We start from the raw sequence: 25,305 nt of genomic DNA on the forward strand, positions 1-25,305 counted from the left end.
GGAGCTCAACTCTATTCACGTTCTAAATACACCTTCCCATTCCATAATGAGCACAGGGCTTTGTTTTCTATTAATATTAAAGACTTGCGTTAGTCCTATGCATGCAGAAGATAGTCTGAGATGGAAGATATCAATAAACCAGCGCTTGAGATTGAGGAACTCAGTGGAAGACCTTGATTAGAGTTCGCATAAGTTATCATTGCCGTACTGACAATGCTACATTTTTGCATAGTGCCATCTCAATCTCGGCTATGACAGACATGCTCACACATCTCTGAAGGTCAGTGCAGCACAACATAATTGTCTGTTCGCTATCTTACGCAGTCTTTATTTCTATGTAACTCTGCCCCTCCTCCAGTGCCCTGGCTGAAATGCTCCATTAGCTTCCCATGACACATCATTGCAGCCAAGCTGATTTAGTAGTGGGGCTCAGGGTGTGAGGAAGAGTGATGATAATATAGGAGAGGGGGGGGGGGGGGGCGCTGGACAGGCTTGAAAGTAACTTGGATCCCTCTTAAAGCCGTGTGCACTGGTGAAAGCAGAGTGCCGGGGGGCTGTGTGTATTTCTTCCACCCTACCCACAGCAATCCTCCTTTCTAGCAGGTGATAGAGGCAGACGTTATTGTGATAGAAGGAGAGAGGATGGATGGTTGGCAGCTAATGGGGCTCTGACCACAGCGCAGAGTATGTAAATATGAGGTATTACTGCGGAGGATCTGGGTGGGAAACAGTACAGGAACGTGGAGAAGAGAGACAGACATTGCTAGTTGTGATACACAATACATTCCCTTACAAGACAAGTACTTGAGACTCCTGCTGCAGCTCCCAGAAAGCTTAGCTGGATAACATTTCACAGGTCAGAGCATGCCGGGAGTTGCATAAGGTATAATACTAATAATATCCAACTAAATATGTACTATATTAGCTCAGCCAAATCTTCAGTTTGATGCAGAAACAGACAGAAAGGAGAGATTTTGATAGTGTAAGAACCTTAAGGGGATTCGCATTAAGTTTCTATCACAGGATGGAGTGTGTATTCTTGTTTTTATAAAAAAAAATTGACTTCGGAATTATGAGGATCTTGCAAAGTAGTTGCAGCTTCAACAAGTAACAACCAGATCTAACACATGCAGCCAAAATTTGTCTGCGTGCAAATCAGCCACAGATTTGGTCACTGGATCAAACAGCTGTGTTGTCTGCTCAGGACGATACTGCAACCAGCCTCTTGCATTCCCAGACAATGGACTGCACTGTAAATACATTACCAACTGTTTGATGGATGTCCCAACATTATGTTTTGTGCGTCATTGTATATTCGGTATAGTGGCGCTTTAAAGTACCGATAAAAGTTACACTTGGGTAGGCCTAGAAAGCATAATAAGAACAGTGCAAGGTCAAGACTAAAATGTAGCTTTAAAAGACCTCGAAAACACCCCGTCTACACCTTGAATTATTTAATCATTGAGTAGTCTTTCTAATTGTCTGTCAAATGAATTCCTGCTGTTCCCTACATATTCCCGATTGAGCCTCTAGTCACACCTTAATTGAGAAAAACTTGATGTATAGATCATTAATTTTCTTAGAATGTCAGCCTGAATATGTTACTGACCGAAGGCCCCTTCTACACATCTTTCAAATAATTTATGCACTTCAAAGATTTGTTCATCGATAGGCTTAGATCAGTCTTTCCAAACGATTATTCAGGAATTGGTATAACAAAAAAACAACATTCAGCACATTTCACAAGACAAGCAGACTATTTAAATATATAAAGTAGCTGCAAATGTGAAACTATTACAAAAATAGAAGACTTCACAAAAACTGTACATGTATATTAGCAGAATATGTTCCAGGCCAGCTTTGATTCTTCCTAGTGACACTGTTTGATATCACTTTACAGGACAGCTATACTCCTATCTAAAGTCTCATACATGACTCGGAATGATAAAACGCACCGTCCTGTTTTAAAGGCTAATTCCATTTTTACAAAACTATTAGTAAAAATAAATCCCCTACCCACCTTTACCTGAATTGTGGGGGGTTTCTCCCACATAATTAAGTTGACAGCCTTAAATGGACAGACACCCCTCTGCCACAGTCCTCACTGTAAATCAGGTCCTCTATTGTAGAGATCCAATTTTATCAGAGGAACACACCAGAGAAGAGGGTGCCAAGGTAAGGAACACACACTATGCAGGCATATCATCTATACAGGGCTACCAACTAACACTGCTACCTAGTGACTGAAGTCATTGACAGGTGACTAGGCGGGGGCAGAACTATAGCCATCACAAGGGGTACGATTGCTATGGGGCAGAGGTAAGGGGACTGCAATGCCATGCATCCGCTACGCAGTGCCCCACTCTGATCATGTACAGGAGTCGGTACATGCACAAAGATACCCCTTTTGGGCATCACGGCATCTTTGCCGCTTCCGCTCAGAAAGGCAATGCAAGTGGCTATTGGAGGATGGTAATTCACTGCAACCTTCCCCCAAACTTGCGCTGGGGAGCCCAGCAATTCCATGTAATGCCCCTGGTAACAGTCCCTTGAGGCCGAGGTGCAGGGATGCAAGCAGTCTACATAACACAGCTAGTTAAGTACTGAAACACAAATGTTTTACATTAAAAAAAAATATATATATATATTTTGGGTAGAATTGAGAAAGTAACAGGTGGTGTTATCTAAGCTCCGCCCTGCAAGTGTGGGGGAGGGGATTAAACACTGCTGTCTGCCTGAATAATGCGGACAATAATAGTAATAGGACAGGGGATCTTTTGCACTGGAAAAGTCTGACATGAAGATCCACCAGGGAGGTATAACAAGAATGCAGAGGGGGGTGGGGATAAGATTTTGTATTTTAGCTTTCCTCACTTCAAAAAAAAAAAAAAAAAAAAAGAAAGAATAGTTGTGGGAGGAACCAGTCTTTAAAAATACATCCAAATCATATTGCAGCAAACATTCATTGACACAGACAACAGATTTCAGGATTGTCCAATCAAACCAGCTGCCGGATACAAGAGAGATCGATCCAGGACCTATGATTAATAAGAAATGTGTTCATGTGTGCGCTGATTGGCTGTGACAGGTTTCATACATAATAGGGGTATAGCTAGGAGCTTCAGGACCCAAGGGAAAAAGTTCAGTCTGATCATTGTGATGTGTTGAACCTGTCCACTGATATAATGTCAATAACTATTAAATCAAAACTTGATATCAAAGAACAGAGAAGAAAGAAGAAAATTTACATCCCAACACTGCGGGATGAAGGTTGAGGGTTATTGTTAGATGTTGTATAGCACATAAAAACTTGTTTGGGTTTACAGAATGGACTCATACCCAATAATGTTTGTTTGTTTTCCTTTGTATTTAACAAACGTAAATATTAATACATGAATGTACAAAATATTCTTGTATGGTGCTGGGCATTCTCTTCCCCATAATCTCTTTATTACATCCCAGAACTTCTGTCAGTAAGAGATGATAATCCACAGACAATGCAATCATTTTGGTGGTATGTATTACGGCAGTGGTAGTGGGTTGCGGTGTTGGTCACTACCCAAAAGCCGACACCAATTAACCTGATTGTATAACGCCGATTGTGATGTTTCCTACATTGTGTTCATATTGACCGCTTGTAATAAATACTTCAAAACAACTGCGGCAAATGAACATGGCGTCCGGGAAAAATGATGTCACGTTAAACTGCGACACAGATTGTTGGCATTAAGGTGGTCATTTAAAAAAGTGCTGCGTGTACAATGTTTTTTTTTAAAAAAAACATTCATTCATTGTACACGCGGCGCTTCCTTAAATGACCACCTTAATACCAACAATCTCAGTGTCGCAGCTTAACATGACGTAACTTTTCCTGACGCCATGTTCATTCGCCGCAGTTGAAGTATGTATTGCAAGCGGTCGATATGAACACAATGTAGAAAACATCACAATTGACGTTATACTATCTGGTAAATTGGTGTTGGCTTTTGGGTAGTCACTGAATAGTACCCAACTTGTTGGTTGTGGTGTCGTGGGGAGGGAAGATAACCAGGCCCAGAAAGAATCCCATAAACGATCAGAGACAGCCTGCAACGCCATAACATTACTATGTCTTGCATATTGTATATGCTAAAACAATTTCAGAGATTAAAGTTTCTTTGGAAACATCTGTGAAGACAGATGAAAACATTAAACTCAAAAGTGAATAACCCAGAAAGCAAACCGCAGGCATTTACATATATGATAAGCCACACATCTCCAATGCATGTATGTAACAGCCAGTAATCAATACTGCAGCCTCTCCTCAGCCAATACTCTCTGTACTAATCAGTTTCTACCCCTGCTGACTCGGCTGCTTACAGATGAAGTCTGGAGATTTAACTTGCTGTGAAAAATGTTAGACTACAACTATTTTCATCTGGGGGTTTGTGGCCTCCAATTCATGGGGAAACCATGTGCAATTGGAAGTGACATCTCTTATCGGACTGAACAATATAAACTGCACTTTTAATGAGAATCATGAAATATATATAGTATTACCAGTTCAACCGGACACACACAGCCACAAACACGTACCGCAAAAAAACGGCCGCACCTTACAGCGTTTGTTATCCTAAAACAAACACAAAGGCCGATAATACAATCAAGATCAAACGAGCAGCCATGGAGGAAAACGAGGTTGGAAAGTGATCACTGTTGGCCTGTGTGCTGCATATATCAAACTCACTAACCATCCAGTGTCAGACGGAAGTGATACGGACAAGCTGCAAATGATTGGATCCAAATTTTGGTTACTCAAGTATAAGAGAATTTGACCGTAACGGCCCGTGTGTGGTACAAATGTCAAAAAAACAAACAAAAAAAAAAAAAAACTTACATTCTGGACATTTCCATCACAAAAACATAATACTATGGTGTTAATGAAGCATCATTGTCCTCTTGGTTTGTCATTGTAAGTACCACTGATGCCATGGGCAATTCTTCTTTATATAGCACATTACAGTGTTTCACAGACAAGGCCTTACCCAAAAGAGTTTGCGGTCTAAATTCTATAACACACACATTAACATAGCAGTACGTATGCGGGAGGAAACCAGAGCATCCAGAAACACAGGGAGAACCTGCAAACTCTACACAGATAGTGTGTTGGTCGGAATAGAACCCATGGCCTCAGTGCTGTGCGCCAGCAACGCTTACCACTGTGCCACCACATTTGTGTCCCCCTTTTTAGTTGCAGATTTGGTTTATTAAAAATAACTATAAAATGCAGAGATTGAATTTCGTCTCAAAACAGTGAAATATATATTTTTTTTACACTGTATACTGTGCTGCTGGTCTCCCCTGAATGCACACAGTGATTATATTACAGGTCGGAAAACAGAGCCGTCTAATTCAATACAGGTTTCCAGCGCCCCCTACTGTCCAAAGTCAGAAGTCTCTTTCTGAATGCTATGCAATATGATCATTAATGGGCCACTAAACTTTAGTTACTCCACCAGGGCATACGTACTCAATGTACATATTAAAGTTTCCAAACCATGAGGAAATACAAAAAAAAAATGATATCTGGCAGAATTTGTAGCCTTGTTATCTCCCTCACCAGAAATTACTGTGCTGTCAACTGGGCACTCTAGAAACCGCTCTTTACCCCAATCAGGAAAGTGCAACAGATAGGATCATTATCAGACATATTAGTAGAGGTAATCTTCCCACCACATTTACTGTGTTACCCTACTAGCACAGTGCTAGTTGGAGGCCTGTATGTGGCGCACTTAAATGAGCCTTTATTAAAAAAAAAAAAAAAAAAAAAATAGATCTATGTTGTTGGCAAAGTTTTCTTTAATTTGTAAGTGGTGACGCCTATTGCTATGTTGTAACTAGTAATAGAGAAGACAATATAGCCATCAAAATGCAGAAACCACCTGCTATCAACCCTCTGAGTCTTTACTACTTTACAATATACTGAATCCATTTTATAATTTTCCAGTATAATGGGGGAAAAAAATTACTTATTTTTCCTTGAAATCACTTAATTGAGCCTATTCAGATCTTCAACCTGTAACAAGGCTATGTTCAATCTCGACAGTCTAAGTATCCATCAACAATTATCTCCATTACCTTGTCGCTATTTGAGAGTACTCAGTTTAGCATAGTACCTTAGTAATGGAGCCAACACAAATTATATCATTTGCGTTCTTGGCGAGAACATCTTTCAGCCAAGATGCAACACGAAATAAGCTGACCCGCAAGTACAGCAGGTTAGCATCGGTATAACAAGATTAGTGTTCTGCGAGCTCAGATTAGAAGAGGAAACGTTGCAGCTCTTTCCACAACTTAAATCCACAGTAGCAGCTTTGGGTCCTGGATTCAGGAGGGATCACTTTCCTAGCACAGCTGTTATGACAGATGTAATACAGTTTGCTTGTGGAAGCGTTCAAAACTGATAAATACTTAAGCTGAAGATGCTTCTTCCAGTGGTATCACTCAAGTGATAGAGACTAAGAAGGACAGTAAGCAAATGGTGAAGACTGGCGACACAGAAGCGGGGGAGATCTGCCCTGAGAGGTGACCCAGCACATATGTGATTAATAAGCTTTGTTCCCCAAGGCTACTCTGCCCTATACAAGCTCGTTAGAGGTCTCCCCCCCTATGGAGATACACTGTCTGCGACCTTGGCCTGACTGTTAGGGCTTCTCGTGCATTTGAAATCCAGGATACAAAAGACTGGAATTGCAAGTCCTCGGCTCTACTGGGAACTGCAAATTAGACACAGCTGAAAATGATCTGTCCATTTGAGCCTTGGGCTCTACGACATACACTTTGTACTCTTAAAACTATGGTGGAATAAATTTGAATAATCATTTATTTCAAAATATATTTAAAAAACAAAACAAAAAAAAAAACCCACGCACCTCTTGACTGATGTACAGCTGAATGAATACTTGCATATCATTTCTCCTTTCTTTTTCCTGTACCAGTTTTCAGGTTTTGTGATGTGTATACTTAAATCAGGAATTAAACTATTCCTGCATCCCTCCAGGTTTGGTTGACAAGTGTCCAGGACTCATGGTGTCAGTACGGACATTCCTTCATTTATATATGGTTCTGAGGCTGGATATAAAGGATAACTTGCCATTTCACACTGACTCACATAATCAAAGCCATTAGCAGTAGAGAGATATCCCTCAGGGCTATATGTATTTCTCACCATTTGGTTCCCTGCACGTAACATTCTATCCTGTTTATGTCATTGCTCTATTTTCCTATTTGCCAATGTTAATAACACATGTTAAAGATGTATGGTCTCTGAGCTCCGGCTACCTGTACTATGATACCTTTCCGGGTGCTGTATGTGGGAAGTAACAAAGAGAACAATGTTATATACATAGTTCTTATGTTTCTAGCTTCTGTCAGTGCTTTTTAGCCATTAATTTACATCAGAAATATCTTTATTATAGCTACAAAGGAAAAATATAGGTGTCTAGTAAAAGTTGCATGAGGTCATGTACAGGCTAATAAATGAAAGCATTTAAACCTTGTTACAGGTCTAGAATTATATGCGGTGCAGACACCCAGCATAAGGTAATGTGTGTGGAGTATGCACGAGTGTGAAAACGTAACATGACACTATGCAATATGCAAATATAAATTAACCACCTAAGCATAACAAATAAGATCGTTTTGCAGGTAACCATAGCTGTTCTCACAAGTTGGTGGAGTTCCTGCATAGTATGTCAGAAATAACGTTTTGAACTTTGTTGAACTGTAATGAATACATGTTGGTTGTGAACGGCTGCTTGGCATGCCAGGGCTACACCAGGAACAGTGCCAGTGATGGCGTAACAAGTGCACCTGGGGCACCATCGCTGGATACTGGTCTCTGCTTTCTACAAGTGCGGCTTTCCTCTGGGACGAACTAAACTAGTCGCTGTCAGGCGACCGACAACGAAACAGCCATGGGACAATTAGATGCAGAAAGATGGGGAGACAAATACAGAACGACAGAGCACCCCGATTATGTGTAACATTATTGTTCAGTCCACAACCCAAGGCTACATCACCATATAGTCCGACTGTTTTCCTGCTTGACAGCAACCACCCCACACACACCCCTGCCCACCCCCAATGTTACAGTACGTGGAAGTGAACAAAATGGTATTTAGCTATAGATTCATTCCTTCACTATCAGGAATAAAACCATGAATACATGTGCATATTGTTCTATAAACGGTAATGAAACAAATGTTGAGTATAGGACAATGAAAGATGAGAATTCATTAGCAGATCACCAAGACGGCAGTCTGGCTCAAAGATTCTATACTTGGAAAGATGGAACAATGGTTTCTCTTCTCCCAAATATCACTCTGGCAACTTCAGTGGTGACCACTCGCCTTTTAACAGGAAATCAAAATGGGATACATCATGGGATCTCAACACAAAGTAAAGCAGGAATCTTTCTATCGGCTAATGACAAAAACTGATTTAATAAGTTTAAGAGGGCAGTTTACTGAAGCAATTGTTTTACAGAGTAGAGTGAGACAAGTGCGAAAATTAAAATTGTTTCCAGCACTAAGTGGAGTAAAATCACTACCTGTATGAAACAAGTCCTGCCAGTCCACAAACTATGATGACTACAAACCCCCGAATGAGAGGTTATGCAGGTCTTGTATACACACTGATGTGAACATTCCAATAAAGGTGTTTTTTTTCCCCTTTCTTAAGCTGGGTACACACTACATGTTTTTCATTCCATTATTGCGCAGATCACACAATAACTGACCGTTTGGTCAAATATTGCAACAGTATGTATACTCCCACGATCATGTCATACCAGTGCAACGTATCGTTTGATTTGGTTTTATAAACTTTTTAAAAATCACGGTCAACGATGGAACGGATGGAACGATGTCGGGAAAATTCACGACCAGCAGTGTAGGCAGATATCCATAGAGTTACAGAGTCACGATCTTTTCAGCAGATGGTTCTGACAGATGAAGAGCACAGATCTGAAGGTGAATCTTGTAGGTGTGTACACATGGGATCTGCAGGCTGATCAGGACTTTCAGTCGTTGGTAAAATCGTCACAGAAATCTTCTGTAGTGTGTACCCAGCTTTACACTGTATTGGGATAAATATTTGCCATATCCATGCCAATCTGTTGAACAGTATTACTCTATTGATTGTAATATGAACTAAAAATATTTTAAAATCACATGAAGTGCAAAAGAGATTATTCTAAATGAAAATAGCACCGCCACATGTTGCTCCTAAATCCTCCTTCCCCCCAGCAATAAGAGCACTAGAACATAGTGTGTTAGGACTTATTGCTCACAGGGTGCCTAAGGCTGTTTACTGGCATTGCTCAAAGGTGCATAACTAAACTAATACCAGAGTAACCAATCAGCAATTAGTTTTTATCTGTGTAATGCAAAGCAAAATGTCTGATTGGATGATCCTTTTGACAGACACCATACAGTGCCATGCAGGCAAATTAGAGCTGCCACAAAACAAACAGATTAAACATAAATACATATAAAAACAAATAGCTTGTTACCGTTAAATATGTATTAAAAGCATATGATGTAGTGGGACTAAACAAGGAAATAAAAATCCATTTCGTATAACCCTTTTACCCAACCGGTAGTAGCAGGCGAAAAAGCTAGCTGGCACATTATATTGGTGAGGTCTGCTGCTGAACAGGACAGGTAGCTCTAGCACAAAATAGTAAAACCAGTGCAATGGTAAACATGTGCAAAGGGTGCCCCCAAGTGTTTATAAAAAGAGTAACACCCACTGATGACAACTGAAGGCATATACATCATAGGAGAAAAATTTCTGTGCTTCAATAATAAATCTGTAAATAAGTCCAATGGCTTCTAAACAGTGATAAATCTGTCAGTCTGCCGATGCATTGCTGCAAGCAAGTGACAAATCACTGCACTGCTCTCACTTAAGGCATAAGAAAGTGTTTAAATGGGATTCTGCGGCTTATTTAATTTGAAAGAGAGTTTGGAGCAACAGGGATATTTAACCCATGAGCAGCCACAAGCTGGGGAAACAAATGTACAATATTGTGACTTTTTAACAGGAAGTGTGTAAGTTTAGGAAGCTGAGCGGATAACTTACCTGGAAACAATGCTGGAGCCATTATACAGATCACTGGCGTAGGAGAGTGTGGCCAGAGGACGCACAGAATTATAGCGGGTAAATTTGGACAGGCACTCCTGAAACTCATCCAACTGACTCACTGTACGGCTATCGTCTGTTCAGAAAAGAAATCGTACGGTGAAATAAAGCAGGCTTAGGATAAGTTCGAAACAATAACAAGCAGCAAATTTAGCAGGTTCATTCCAAACGACATGTTTTGTACATTAAATTCATCATCATCTATTTATATAGCGTCACTAACTCTGCAGCGCTGTACAGAGAACTCACTAACATCAGTCCCTGCCTCATTGGAGCTTACAGTCTAAATCCCCTAACGTACACACACACACAGACCGAGAGAGTCTAAGGGCAATTTGATAGCAGCCAATTAACCTACTAGTATGTTTTTGGAGTGTGGCAGGAAACCGGAGCACCCAGAGGAAATCCACTCAAAAATGGGGAGAATATACAAACTCCACACAGATAAGGCCATGGTCGGGAATCAAACTCACGTCCTCAGTGCTGCAAAGCAAAAGTGCTAACCACTAAGCCACCGTGCTGCCCACATCAATCACTTGCCTACTTCACAGGGAATGGTTCGATGTGCTTTTCCTATGACAACCAAACTCTATAATCTATAGAAACCAGGTATAAGCTGGAAGCATGTAGCCACGGCACCTTCTAAGGTTCCTAAAAATAATTATATTAGATTGACTCCTAACTGCGTAATTTAGTGCTGCACATGCTTCTTATTGTTCTGTACCTCATTCAATGCACAGATCAAATCCACTTGCTATAGGCAATTTACAGATAACAATTGTACTTTGGGTTCCAGTATATCTCATTTAGTAGTATGAAGCTATTCGATATTTAAATGAGATGAGGCTCTTTAAGTTGCACATACATGGAGGAAGCAAACTGCTCTATTTTTCTTTTGCAGGCTTTGGGGTGCCCAGGTCTGTAAATGTAATATGTGATGTTTGGATGACTGGGCTTTAAATGTCAAACTCTTTCAATAACTACACATATAGGGTGCTATTGACCCTAGTAAGCAGTGGCTGGAACATGAAAGGTTCAGAAAAAGCAGAGGAAGCAATTTACTTTCCATCATAGATTTGCAGATTCCTATCTTCCGCTCATACAAAACATAGGTATCTTCATTCCAAACAACACGCGTTACATTTAGACATTAGCACTCAAATGCATGGAGAAAAGAACTCCGAGCTGGGTGCTTGCATATGTGCCCAGCACCTGTCTGCGGTGAGATCTTAAACTATGATCACATACATAAATCACCGTAACTCTTACAGCAAGTGTTCTTGTAGTTCAAAGGCAGCTACGTTCTTCATAGGCTGCATAAGCACAGATGTGCGGCCAGCGGCAGCTTTATAAGAAACCATTTATCATTCAGTTGTACAAGTAGAGATACTGATAAAAAAAAAAAGGTGGCCAGGAGAGGAGATTATAAAACTGTCCGTGCAATACTGAGAAACAAAAATACAGAATATTACTGTGCTGGGGGCACCTGTAGGATTGGGATGGACAAAGCACCTGCTCTCTGCTAATAAGATCAGGATGTAGATGTAACAGAAAAGGTTACACAAAGCACACAGTGTACAGAATTCTGGTTCAAGCAGCTGTGAGACCTGCTTCATCCTTATCAGGGACAGGACAACTTCCAGCTGCATCTTTGCATCAAAGGGGCGGTGTGGAAATAGAACGCAAGACAGATAATGATAGAGGATATATGTATTAGGTTAAGCCGTGGAGAGAATTTAAAAGGTAACATGCTATGTGAAATAATTCTATTTATGGCATGTTTATGACGCACACTATTTGTGTGTTGCATCATATCCTGTTCCTGCAAATGTTAATAGTTTTCCATTGCCTACTATGTGCTAAGTTTAGCTGCTGATAGCCAACAATAGTGACTCCTGTAGGCTATGTGAAAGTATGATATTTTTTATTTTTTTTTCAAAAAGCTCATCAGCACTTAGATACAAGCCTGTACAATGGGACACTTAAACAAAAGGGAACTCTATATAATAGATGTTTAATGAACTGCTCTCCAAAACTTTACATGTCGTCTCAATTTCAAAGCCTGAATGCTCTAGTGAGCCAGGATCTCTCAAACTCCATCACCACAGTACAAACGTTCCTCTATTGTAGTGTTTCTCAACTCCAGTCCTCAGGACCCCTAAGAGTGCATGCTTTCCAGGTGACAAGGGATCTGTTAGAATGTGTCAGTCAGTAATGAATACACCTGTGCTTAAGCAAGGAGATATGGAAAACCTGCACTGTTAGGGGTCCTGAGGACTGGAGTTGAAAAACACTGCTCTATTGCTTCAACTGTAACCTTGTTTAGTCTGTGTTCTAGAATGCTGCAAAACGTGTTTGTGCTCTATAAAAGGACAAAAACGGAGGACCTACAAGCACGATGTATATATAATTGTAATAAATTGCACAACATTTTTAAAAACTGAACTTGAGTATGTTATTACAGCAAAGATAACCTTGATGTCATTGCTGAATAGGATTTATAAAAGAACAATATTGCTATTTTGTGAAAAAGCTTTTTGTTCCCTATTAGTTTATCTATGAAAAGCGTACTACACTATAATACACTGTAAAAGTGGAATGCACCTGTCGCAAACACACAAGGCCCATCAATAAATATCACGAAATACAGAAATCTCTTTTGCAAAAAGGAATAGAAAATAAACGTTTGTGAAGTCACAGGAGATATCAGTAACTTATCACTGAGCAGTATATTTCATCAGCAATATGCAAGATAAACCTTCACATAAAGCATTTAAAACCAGGAGCAGGATGAGAAAGATCAGTAAATTAACAGTATATGTACTTTAATGAATTTTTATTCTGCCAAAGTTAATTTTATGTGATAATCCCACTTTAAGCATCTTGTCTGAGAAAGATCAATATGGGAACAGGGCAAAGGCTGCACTAAATGTATTTGGCAGACTGAGTTAGCCGTTGCTTTGCTGTGAGTGTCTTGGGAAGTATAGCCACATACAAAGAATATTGGCCGTGCTCCTACCTGACACCCGGGCCATTCTTGTGGAGAAGTAGCATTGTTCCAAGTCTTCAAAATGTGCCGTGAGGCGTTTCCGACGGGATGCCAGCGTGCTGTTATACCAGGGTTGCTTTTTTGTCTGAATGGAAGAGCAGGAGAAATTAGACACAAACACTACAAATTCCATAACACAGACACTCTTTCAGTTACCGCTGCAGTGTTAACTGTATATTAAGCCAAACTAAAAACAGAACAAAATACACCCCCCCCCCAAAAAAAACACCCACACAAATGTAAATGAACAAGATATTAGATAAAAAAAAAAAAAAACAACAACATTCTGTAGCTGTACATTACTATATATTGTACACAATAGAATAATCTGTAGTATACGATACACCACCTGTACTTTAGTAAAGTTAAACTGGTTTTTATTCAACTTTCGGAGGATGTTCACTGACTTCCCTGCCCAGACCGGCGACATCATTCCCGACCCTGGAACCTTTGCCATTTACTCAAAGCAGCTATCCCCCGTGCTCACTAATACTGAGGGTAGAACCTACAATAAGGCTGCTTAAAAGAGCAGACTGCGATGCACTGGTGTAGATGGTAAACTGCTCTTCCTTGGATGTTTCATACCAGGGCGTCCGATCCTGAGCCCTTCAGACAGTTATTTTACAACTTTATACAGTGTAGTAGTACAAACAATGGGGGTCCTAGAGCCCGACTGGTGTAATATTCAGGGGAAACTGGGACGTGGTGTGTGTGTGTGTGTGTGTGTGTGTGTGTGTGTGTGTGTGGGGATAGAGTGTCCAATTAAAAACTAAACCAATAGACAAATATAACGGCAACCTTCTAGTGGTGGTGAACATTAGGACTTGTAGAATGTCGCCTTATTTCTACGCACCTTCACACATGTAGAGCTTGTCAAGCAGATCAGAACTTTGCACTGAATTGAATCCTCCATAATGTTTCAAAGTCCCACTAGAGCCTTTTTTTTGTTTTTGGGCAACTCAGAGGTGCAAGCAAAAATGAGCAATGTTTTGTGTACCGTAACACCAGGAAATGGGCACATCACGCGAGGCTCCAATGGGACTTCCCAATAATTAAATCTGCCCCATTGTTTTGTTTCTCTGCACTTGTATCCAAGACACAGATTTTAAATACTAGTGTTGTTAACAGGATTGAAGAGTCCTTCAACCCACCCAGTCGTTTAAGAGTCACAACCCATCCAAAGTAACAAATAGTACACATCACCTACAAACTCCAATCAGAAAGTGTCTGCTTCTAGCCAATTAGAATTCAGCCCATCAACCAGTGGCAAGACAGCGCCACGAGCCACTCTTATTCCTGCCTTATACCCCAGTGGTGGCTCCTGGTACGCTGTACAGCCGCATTCTCATTAGCATCAACTCTGCGAACACAATGGCTGCCTCCACTGTTTGTAGGCAACAGGTAGGGAGCTCACTCGTCTGTTCTCATCAATACCCCATAAGCTGTCCGGTATAATCCCCACCACCTATTCCTATGTAATCACTGGGAGAGAATAGCCCACTGCAAACTCTCACAATTCCCATGCATGTCATGTAACATATGTCTATGTTCAGAGGCACCCGGCCAGCACAGCAATTATTTGAGAAATAAGCCAATAAGCCATTTTAATGACAACAGAAATTGTGTTACTCAATCAAAGAGCGAAGATATGCCTGGCTGAGGATTCAGTTGGGTGCAAAGCAAAAAATGATACCATTTATGGCCTCATTGTCTGAAACTCATTTTAGCTACAAGTATTACAATTACTGAATCAGAGCAGTCAGCCATCCCTGGTCCAATAAGCCAAGACATGGGAAAAACACAAATCAAAGGAGGTATCATAAGAAATGCTTTCAAAATGTCATTTTGTACCGTTCAGCGAGTGTTGAACCACATTTTCCAGCTCTTTGACAGAGATCAGCTTTTTTTGTAAAACCTGTGCACTTTAAAGGCTGGATTCATTTGGAAGCAAAAGAGCACTCATCCAATTTCACCTTAACGGACATGTTTATTCACTTTTTTAAATTCCTATTATCTAGCTGAATAGATCATCTTCAAACAAGGATACATTTTCTGCCTTTTTAAGGAGGAAAGACTACATTTGGGATACGAGCATATTGGCATCACTATATCTAAACAGAACGCATTGGAATGTGTGAGATGCATTTGGTGCACTTTGACTACACATTGTGATCCGTGCGTTCTGGGTGGCATTTCATTGTTTGCTCACAAGGTCAACATCATTCTAATGCTTGTGTCCAAAGTGTTGACTGGCAGTTGTAAAGAGTTTCAACTGACTTTAATAAAATCATAAATGTTTGCTGCATGGCACTGAATAGTACGTGGTCCTTTCCAAAAGATGAAGCTGGATGCGATTGCGGGCCATAAACATTCACCTAATAAAAGCTTCCTACATTCAAGGGAGCACAAGGAGCATCCAAACTATACACCAACTTTTATGATGTTTTCCCAATGAATATCTCAAACAAATAAATCAGGGAACTACCAGATACCACTAGGTAAATAGAAGCAAAGTGTCATGATAAACCCACCACGCACTAGTACGGATAAAAGCTTACTGTCCAGGTTCAATTCACCCAGGAAACTGCCATTATCGACACTGCTGGTGGCCAACAGCTACTGAACTGTAGACATCCGTGGTGCTATTATATCATCCGCTTGTAGACAAAAGTATTTGCCTGGAGTTTTCCTTTAAGATACATTGGTGATTTACCAACGTGAAAACTTGTACTTATCTAGTGCAGCGATTCCCAAATCCAGCCCTCAAGGAGTCCTAACAGTGCAGGTTTTCCATATCTCCATGTTGAGCGCAGGTGTATTCATTACTGACTGACACATTGTAACAGATCCACATGTGGTACTAATTACCTCACTTGTGACCTGGAAAACCTACAGTGTTATTGCTCCCTGAGAACTGGATTTGGGAAACACTAGTCTAGTGCAAGGAAGACACAAGCTGTGGCTACAAGGGATGTAATATCGGCAACGATATCTGATATAGGTTAGATAATGCAGCATGTGCGGCTTCACAAATAACCACCTCTGATGATATTCCAATCAAATCAATTTATTCACCCTATCGGGCCACCTACGTGTGTATGTGGCCACACTGTTGCTTACACTGAGCAGCAGAATTGCTCAGTGTGTTACAGGCTTAGTAAAAGGTCTGACTCGATCTCAAAGATATGTACGCTTTACATTTGGCAAGGGCCAGGACAGTATTGCTAACAATGAAGTCCCATGAATCTAATTACGAAACACAAATATAAATAAAATATATTTACACAATGGGGGTGTTGTAATGTTTGGTGGCAGCTAACCTTTCCATAGATATAACCAGCCAAGAATAATAGGGAAAGCGAAAAAAGTTTAAAATTTAAGAAAGTTGGGATGTCAGAACTATATGACTTGTACTATAATCAAGAATCATTATAAAACAGACCTGTCCTCAGACAATCTCTTAAACTAGATTACTTTACAGAAATCAGTTCTACAATGGAGCAGTTACACAAACACCTTTGTGCGTGAAGGAAGGAACTCCACACATTCTCCATATACATAGTTCCATTGAAGCAAAACTGGTATAGCTTTTAAGTTTCTCCAGCTTGGTGCTGGCTTCCCTGCCGAGTAAAGCCCACTACAAGGGGCTATGGGTAACATTCAGTCACAAACTGCAACATTGAATGGAATTGGTTGATCCAAACATTCAACAGAGTTCACTTTGCAACCAAGAGGATTTCTAAGTGCACATTTTGGATATCCAACTATTGGTCACAAAACGTATTTCAGAAAAGTAATTATTGGATAGTGTACACTGTCATATTATACAGTTATTATTCGGGTGTCCCCTTGTCTTAAATTGCTTTTAATGGTTTTTATGCAAGTTCAATGTAGGGTTAAAAAAACACAATAAAGAATTCAAGAGCCAATCAGTCCAATCTGAGAGCCAGAAGGACTAGAGAAAGATGAGCATCAGTAGAAAAGGATAAGCACCACTAGTAATGTTTTAGGTGTACTGGCTACCCAGCTCCTGGGATTTGTCAAGCCCCGATGTCATCCTCTTCTCATTAAATGTACAAATGTTTGTTTTTACAAGCCCCATCAAATTTAGTGACCTATTATTGGCATGGTCATTTCTATGGTGTAGGTGTGTTCTCCATTCTGTATTTTGATTAGTAAGTAGTCCGCTCACAGGGCTATGCAAAAATGCAAAGAATGTTTCAACACCCCTGTTTAAATTAAACCTTTTCATTAAACAGCATTGCCACCTGCAGGCTGCTGGAAGTAATACCACAAAAAAACCAAAACCATCTTTCACCATCCCTGAATGAATCTCTAAGCATAGTGAGTAGTGTCATTTCCAGGGAAGTGAAGGAGACAGAATGCTTTATTTACTAATTTGGATCATTTCACATTTGCAAAGAACAGTTCTGTCTAGCATCTCAAAATGATTCATGTCTGTGCATGTGATCTTCAGTCGGACGTATTTGGGTGATCCTTTTCAATGAATGTGATCAAATTCCACAAATGTGGCAGATCTGCCACAAACCTGAGTCCCGACCAGTGTGTCAGAACCAGGTGTGTCAGTAACGGGACATTTACGTCAAGACTTTTCTGATAAACATTGGAGGATAGATATAAATTTTGATTATATATTATCCATATTTAAAAATGCCAACAAATGAACTATAATACACTTTAAATTTCAAGCTTTACCAGATTTGATATTTGCGTATTACAATAAATTCATTGTAAAAATAATGAAAAAAAAATAATGAAAAAAATATAGATCATTCCATAACCGGACTAAGAACCGCATCAGACAAGGCTGCACTGAGCTTTGTTCGTCTAGTCGAGCTTACTATCCATGCTGGGCTAATTCTTACCAAATTGGCAGATATAGGTGTGTTTGGTTAGCTTTAAATTGTTGTGAATAAACTGCATATATTTCCCATTTTTAAGCAGATAGGACAGTGGACTGCTTGGAAGCAATGTTTACTTTATTATTTCCAGTATTATTTAATTTCCTGCAGTATAACTACATTAATAGTACTTTTTACATCTCCTACTAACTTTCCTATACAATTTATATTTAGCAGCAACCTCTTGCTACAAATGTCTGCCTACGACCAGTCAAATAGCCAGCCTAACAAAAAAAAAAACAACAAAAAAAACAAACAAACAAACACAAAAACAAAACCAGTAGCCAATATTTTGAAAAATAATGAGGGAATAAAATAATAAACTGTATTCAGAAGGAAGCATCACAGTAAATGCTTTCAACACCTACAGTGTTTCTGTGTGACTGTTTAATACGAACCACGGCAATAAAACTCACTTGGGAGTTCCCACTGAAGCCAGGTGGTTGGCTGTACTCCGTTGAGTCGATTATGCTACTGTAAAGGAAAAACAAAACACATGATTACTACTTGGGCACACAAGTATAGGGCAATAAACAATTTGTTGCAAACACTAAGGCTTTGAAGGGATTCTCTGTGGATTTTCTTTTTTTATATTATTTAAAGTTCTACTTGCAATCCTTGCAGTCATCTCATAATTGTGGCTCTCTGTCCTGGCCCGGAAACGCTAGCGATTGTAATGCAATTGGCTTACACAGACAGAGCAGGTCCTATAATCCTACTTCCTGTGTGTGCTATTCACACCGCTACCTGGAAAGCCTTCCAACGCCTCTATGTAATGACAGGAGTCACAGAGATTGCAGCTGAAGACCGCTTGCACATTATGGGAGAAGATTAAAAAAAAAAAAAAAAAAAAAAAAAAACCAACACAGACAGCTTCATTAAACTAAACATGTAAGAGAGCAGGGAGCAGCGGCTTCATTTTAAATCTGTGTGGGTCACAGGTACATATTGGCTGGCCTCTGGGTCTAAACTAAATAGATAAAGAGATTGCTAGGTACAGAGGAGGCAATTGCAAATAACAAACCAAAGGAAGAAAGCAGGAGAATAAAAAAATAAATAAATAAAAATGATGAAAGATCTAACAGCAGATAAATGACAGTCGCATCTTCCTTTAAAGTACCACTGCTCTCTACTATGAAAAATAGCTTTCCCACGGCAGTGAGAAACAGAAATGCACAAATGCCTACTTATTTACAGACATGCCAGCAAATGCCATTTATAAAAAAACTGCATCTTGGGAGGTTAAATCACAGCAAGAGCACCTTTCAGAAATATGTTCCGTCAGGTTTGGACACACACATGCTGGAGAAGCAATTCTGCTTTTATGACCGGTAACATATAGACAGAACACAGGGTATTTAAACAGATTGATTTAATACTTGACACCTTAATTTCTCTGGCAGAAGCTCGCTGTTCTGCACACATAAGGGGGATCAGGAGGAACAAATTATTCTACTGTCAGAATGCATCTTCCCGCATTGATTTAAGCGTTATTACAAATGATTTCATCTGTGTCAAAAGAGAAGAGTCACCTTCAGCATTACAGGTGAGCTTCACCTCCCATGATGCGTAGCCAAACATTCCAGCTCAGCCACAGCTAGACTGATGAAGGCAGCAACAAAGCAGAATGAAAGATGTGGTTCAGTTACAGCAGAAATGCCAGCGATTGCTTAAGTTGATCCAGCAAGTGATAAAGATGAACAGCTAAGTTTCCAGAGTTGAGGATTTTTTACACACCGGTTAAATCCCTATTCTAACGACAAACATTTATTCTCCAGAGATCCGGACTAAATTCGAGAAATTGAGAAGTGGTTATCTGATGTGAAATGCTGGTTAAACTATTACCAGAAAAAAAAACTCCATAAAAACCACCTCTAATCACCAACTATATATTTTAAAATATAGAAAACTATCTCACGAGTTATGACTCAAAAGCATACAAATCCTAAAAGGAAGAAAAAAGTTAATTGCTACCTCGTATTACAAATAAATTATAAACAAATAATGTCGATTATTATGTTTACAATAAAGGTTAGCATGCAGCAAATAGAAAACCCACTCACAGTACGTGAACACTACAAATAGTTCATTAACAAAGTAAAGTCATGCGCTACCCATGTAGTGGGAGTATTTCAGAGTATAGCAAATTCTCACCAATACCAGTACAGAACAAGTACAGCGCCAGCTGCCATGGATATAGACTTCAGCTGTATGTTGGAGTGGAGAGAATTTAATATGTCACAGAAGCTACTTCAACTTCCACAGCCTAGCAATACTCCTGCTACATGATAATTATTATACTGCAGACACTTCATTCACAGCTACAATGATAGCTTTTGCTACAGACGAGCCTTCATTCTAAATTGAATTGCTGGTGTTCAGAGTGTACGCTCAGAGTCAGGCTAGCCTTGACTGTTGTTCATTTGTGAAAGTTGGTTGAATGAAACGATAGTGGGGTTCCTAGATAATTACTCATTGGTATTTATCACTGAAGCAATGCTTATGATATATTTGCCTAAAATAATCTGAATTCATCTTTAATTATACATTTCTTTCCTGATGTGTAACATTCAACTTTTCTCTTTTTTAAATATTCATTATGAAGCAGCTCACTCCCAATGCGAGTATATAACGTTTATATTAATTATAAAGCTCCAGCATATTACACAGCACTGTGCACTGAGTAGATGATACAAACAGATCAAATACAATGACATGAGCTTACAATGTAAGAGGCATGTGGGACATTAATATTTAAGGTAGAGGAATAACTTTAGCTGTTGATGAGGACACATGTTTATGGATACAGGTCCTGCGCTAGATTCTGGCTCCATGCAGTTAGTGATTATAGGCCCTGCGCTAGATCCTGGCAGTTGGTGATTATAAACCCTAGCTCTTTCCAAACAAGTTCCTGGCTCTGAGAAGTTGGTGATTACAAGTTCACACTAGTTACATTCATTTTGTATGAGCATTTCATACAGAGGGGCATTAGACACCACAATCGTACAGCATCAATTAGACCTGAGCCTTAATCACTACTCTCTGCTGTTGAGATCCTCTCCTTTCACTATATAGTTCACAATCTGTAGCTTCATTCTTTCCTCTATTACCATCATATCATGACACAGCCCTGTCCCATGCAGCCATAACATGTCCCTGTCTCCCACAAGGGGAGTGCACTCATCTCATGAAATACTGTGCGGCTGTGAGCATTCCAATGAACCGATTGGCTGCTGGGTGTTCCATCCCTGCCTACTGCAACACTGCGAATACCCAACTAAGCAACAATAAAAGATTGATATAAAAATGTGCGCTGTCATTATTTAACCACCATAAAAAGCCAAAGGTTGAAAGGGACTTCCACTCACTTGTTCTTCAAATAGTAAGCACCGCAAAGGTACTTTTTATGAAAAATGTTTAATGGAATCATAATACATCAAAGAATGGATTCAATAGAATGACGGCAATTCTTACAATTGGATACCAAGGAACGTACATTTAATGATGTTCACACACATGAATTCCTACCTGTGTGATGGGGAGGGGGCCTCAAACTGCGGCACAGTGCTATCTTCACTGCGTGGGGAGTATAGACCACTCATCTCCTACAACAGACAAAGGCAAACTCATTCTACATTTTATGTTTCGTAACATACAATCAATCAATGGTCTCAAGAACTTCTAATACCTACACTTCAGGATTGTTACATTCAATTGTTTTATTTTTCTTTATTGTAAATATTTGAATTAGTTTTGTTTTTATTTGTTTTGTTGTTTTTTTTAATCTATCTATAAATTGCAGCTGTTCTTTAAACTGTAAATAAACAGATAAATATTTGTAGACAAGTAGCCATGTTGCCTAAAACATTACTTCTGCTATGTATCATGTTGGGCCATTTTCTAAAAGATTTCTTAGTAAACACTGTGTCCTTAAAGAGTCAAAGTCTAAAAATCAAGTTTAACCAAATTAAAAAAAGTAATGAGCTGGGAGTTCTCACACAACGACAAGATTTTAAATGGTTGACATTTGTATATAACTATAAATAGTATAAACGCCTGTAAATATTCTTTATCACCAGTGAGTTCCATCATCATTTTAGTGCCCATTACCAAACATTACGGCTATTAGAAATTTCCTCTGACCCTGTGGCCAACAGCCCGATGCTTTTACATGGTCGCAAAACTCCCCTGCCAATTTTACCATCCATATAAAACACAAAGCGATTACATTATCCCACACAATAACTATCATAGATATCAGCAATTTTACGCTGAACATTAACAGCATAATCTGGCTGTAGGTGCAAGCATCAAGTGACCATATGTATGCAATATTACAAGCTAGGTGTATGGCCAAGTTAGACAGAGCCAGCTGTTTGGCCCATACTCCTCCTTGTGTGTGGGCAAAAGTCTGATAACCACACAGCGTCAGACCACGCTTATCACCCAAACCAATCAACATTTCATTAATGCTGGTCAGATATTGACTGGGAGTGCTGGTCATCTTACGCCCATATACAAATAATGACTAGTGACATAACTCACTTGATGTCACTACTACATCATTACTCAGGACTACCTAATGAATTGGTTGATATTCAGGCCACAACATGTCTGCCTCCACTCTGGAGACAGATGCAAAATAACTGGGGAAAAACACTTGAGATCAAGTTGCCCTCAGAAACTATGGTTCTTGTCAAAAGGTTAAATGCTTTAAAAAGAAACAACTAAAATAACAAAACAAAAAATAAAAATAATTTTATATTTCAGCTGCAAGGACGGGAAGAGACTCTGGTTAATGAATGATATAGAGCTGTGTGACCCATCCCCAGTGGAGAGTATGCGAAGAGCATCCAGCAGCAGACAACTTTAAACAAGCCTCTCACCTCTACGCGCTTTATGTCTTCCTCCACCACACTCAGCTCTTTCTGGATCTGCTCCAATTGCTGGGGCGTCAGGAGAAAAGGAAGAGACGACATTAAACAAGCGCTTTATAGACTTGTTTCTCGTTATTCACAAATTTACAGGGAACATAAGATAGACGAGAGTCTTGTATGAGATAAGGTGAGCAAGAGACCAGAATCCAATCATAGTATTTTATCAATACCCTACTTACAGGTCATTTTACCTTCATTTTCAATAAACCTAAAAAGCATATTAAAAAAAATAGGTTATACAGCACAGAGCACTTACTATCAGGCATATTTGTATTTATTAAAGACAACCTGTTATCAGGTTCCACTAGGACTTTATACTCTGTCTACTTATTCCCCCAGAATTATACAGTGAAGCACAAGAGGCAGCCCCTAGTATCATATACGGCCCTCTGAGATTTCACCTGAGGCCCAAGCTCTTTACTGCTTTATTGTCATACATGTATGTTATACCCTGTAACACTTGTTTAAATACCTGCCGATATGTTATTTCAGATAGTGGTCTCTTTCTATGATTAAATGTATTCTTTGAACTTCTTACCGAGATTAAGGGCTATGTGCGGCCCTACTGAAGGTTGGAGGGCTGCCCATGCAGCCCCTGAAGTGCATGAGGTTGTCCATCAAGGATATAGATACCCTCAGCTGATAGTATATAAAGTGTAGCATATGCCGACTGCTATCTGTGGGCCAATTTCCTCCAGGCCTCACAGCTCTCCGATATGGAGGGAACCCGCCCAAGGAACAGGTTGCTGTATGAAATGCTCTCTCCAAGGCGAAAATGGTCTTCAAGATATAAGAGACCTTGTAGAACCCGATGACAGATTCTCTTTATTACTATTAAAATTTGTCAAACTCCCCGCCACCCAAAAAACACGTCAGCCCTCTACCCTCCCTCCCGGTACTCTGCTAGTTCAGAGAAACAGAAACCTTTACGTTGATTGCTACATATCACTCAATATTACACTCAAGTACACTATTTAATTTGGAACGCTTAATACATGTTCAGTATGGTACTGTATTTTATCAGTGGGGGCACAGTGATTCACAATGGCTCTAACATTGACAGAAGATGCCACTTTCTCATGGCTGCAGATGCTAGAAGAGTGCAGCTGGTGCATATATTTCAAACAGCCATCATCCAGCGTGCAACATCTTTCACCGGACCGGGGGAAACTTACAATGTTCAATTCATCATCTGATTTTTCTTTACACAACTTCTCTATATTTTTACATTTCGCTTATGAATTGCAGTAAAAATATTGTGGAAATAAAATATAAAAGTTTTTAAATAATGAAATAAAGCATTAAGTAATTTTAATAATATTATTGGGAACCTCATAGTGCCCCTATTATCTCAAAACAGTAATCCAATCAGGTGTCTCGTTCATCAGATACTCCTCCCTGTTCAGAACCATTTGAATTGTATCTGGTATCTCCACTTCTACATCGGATCCAGAGATGAACATAAGGTGACCAAACAGTAAAGAAAGGAGAAGATAGAAGTTTTCCTTGTAAGGAAGCCTAATGACTTAAGTTCTTCTACTATACGCATAACATAGTATATACTTTTCACTCCATATGCAGGGTGAAGATTTCGGTCACCCTCAAGCCGTTTATCATTTTGGAAGATGTCAAAAGATCGGAGCCAAGATACAACATTCAGTCTGTGTCACACCAGGTTTACACTGCGGCCTATAAATTATATTTTAACCAACTAATCCTCCTCTCTAGCGAGGTACTGCAGTCAACAATTATTGACAGTCCTCACACCAACACCACACAGCCTATGCTTTCCAGTTCCCTTTCGTTCGTCCATCTCCGCTCAGAAATGAGTGTGCTACATCAAATAGCAAATGAAAATTAAAAGTCATGACGTACAACCGTAAATAAAGTGCATAAAAGCAAATCAGACGATTACACAATTTGTAAAAGTAATTAGAATACTGAAACAGAACCGCATAACAAAATGTAGCTGATGTTTATTCTCCACGACCCCAGGAACCCCTTTCACCTCATTTGTAACTAGAACGCACAAGGAATTCTGGGCCACAACACGGTAAACATGGCCAACACACGTCATGCGTACATTCTAGCTTTCTTGGAAGAAATACAACTATAGAGGTCCAAGGGTTAAATGAGTAAACGGACAAATTCTGGACGCAGTCCTATCTTTCTAGAGAGGAATAAGCATACTGAAAGCCAAATCTGGAAACCC

The 25,305-nt window shown here is 39.7% G+C and overlaps 1 protein-coding gene across 2 annotated transcripts in view; it reads right to left on the minus strand.

Annotated features, from left to right (window-relative positions):
• COP1 (COP1 E3 ubiquitin ligase) overlaps positions 1-25,305 on the minus strand; it is a 74,904-nt gene that overhangs the window by 27,444 nt on the left and 22,155 nt on the right. For both annotated transcript variants that reach the window (XM_075182180.1, XM_075182182.1), the window contains 5 exons: positions 23,043-23,102; positions 21,685-21,761; positions 18,573-18,630; positions 13,205-13,319; positions 10,126-10,261 (listed from right to left, as the gene is read on the minus strand). In XM_075182180.1, the coding sequence (XP_075038281.1) occupies positions 10,126-10,261; positions 13,205-13,319; positions 18,573-18,630; positions 21,685-21,761; positions 23,043-23,102 (446 nt within the window). The remainder of the gene's footprint in view (positions 1-10,125; positions 10,262-13,204; positions 13,320-18,572; positions 18,631-21,684; positions 21,762-23,042; positions 23,103-25,305) is intronic.

Source organism: Mixophyes fleayi, chromosome 8, assembly GCF_038048845.1.
Source record: "Mixophyes fleayi isolate aMixFle1 chromosome 8, aMixFle1.hap1, whole genome shotgun sequence".
NCBI classification, from domain to species: Eukaryota; Metazoa; Chordata; class Amphibia; order Anura; family Limnodynastidae; genus Mixophyes; species Mixophyes fleayi.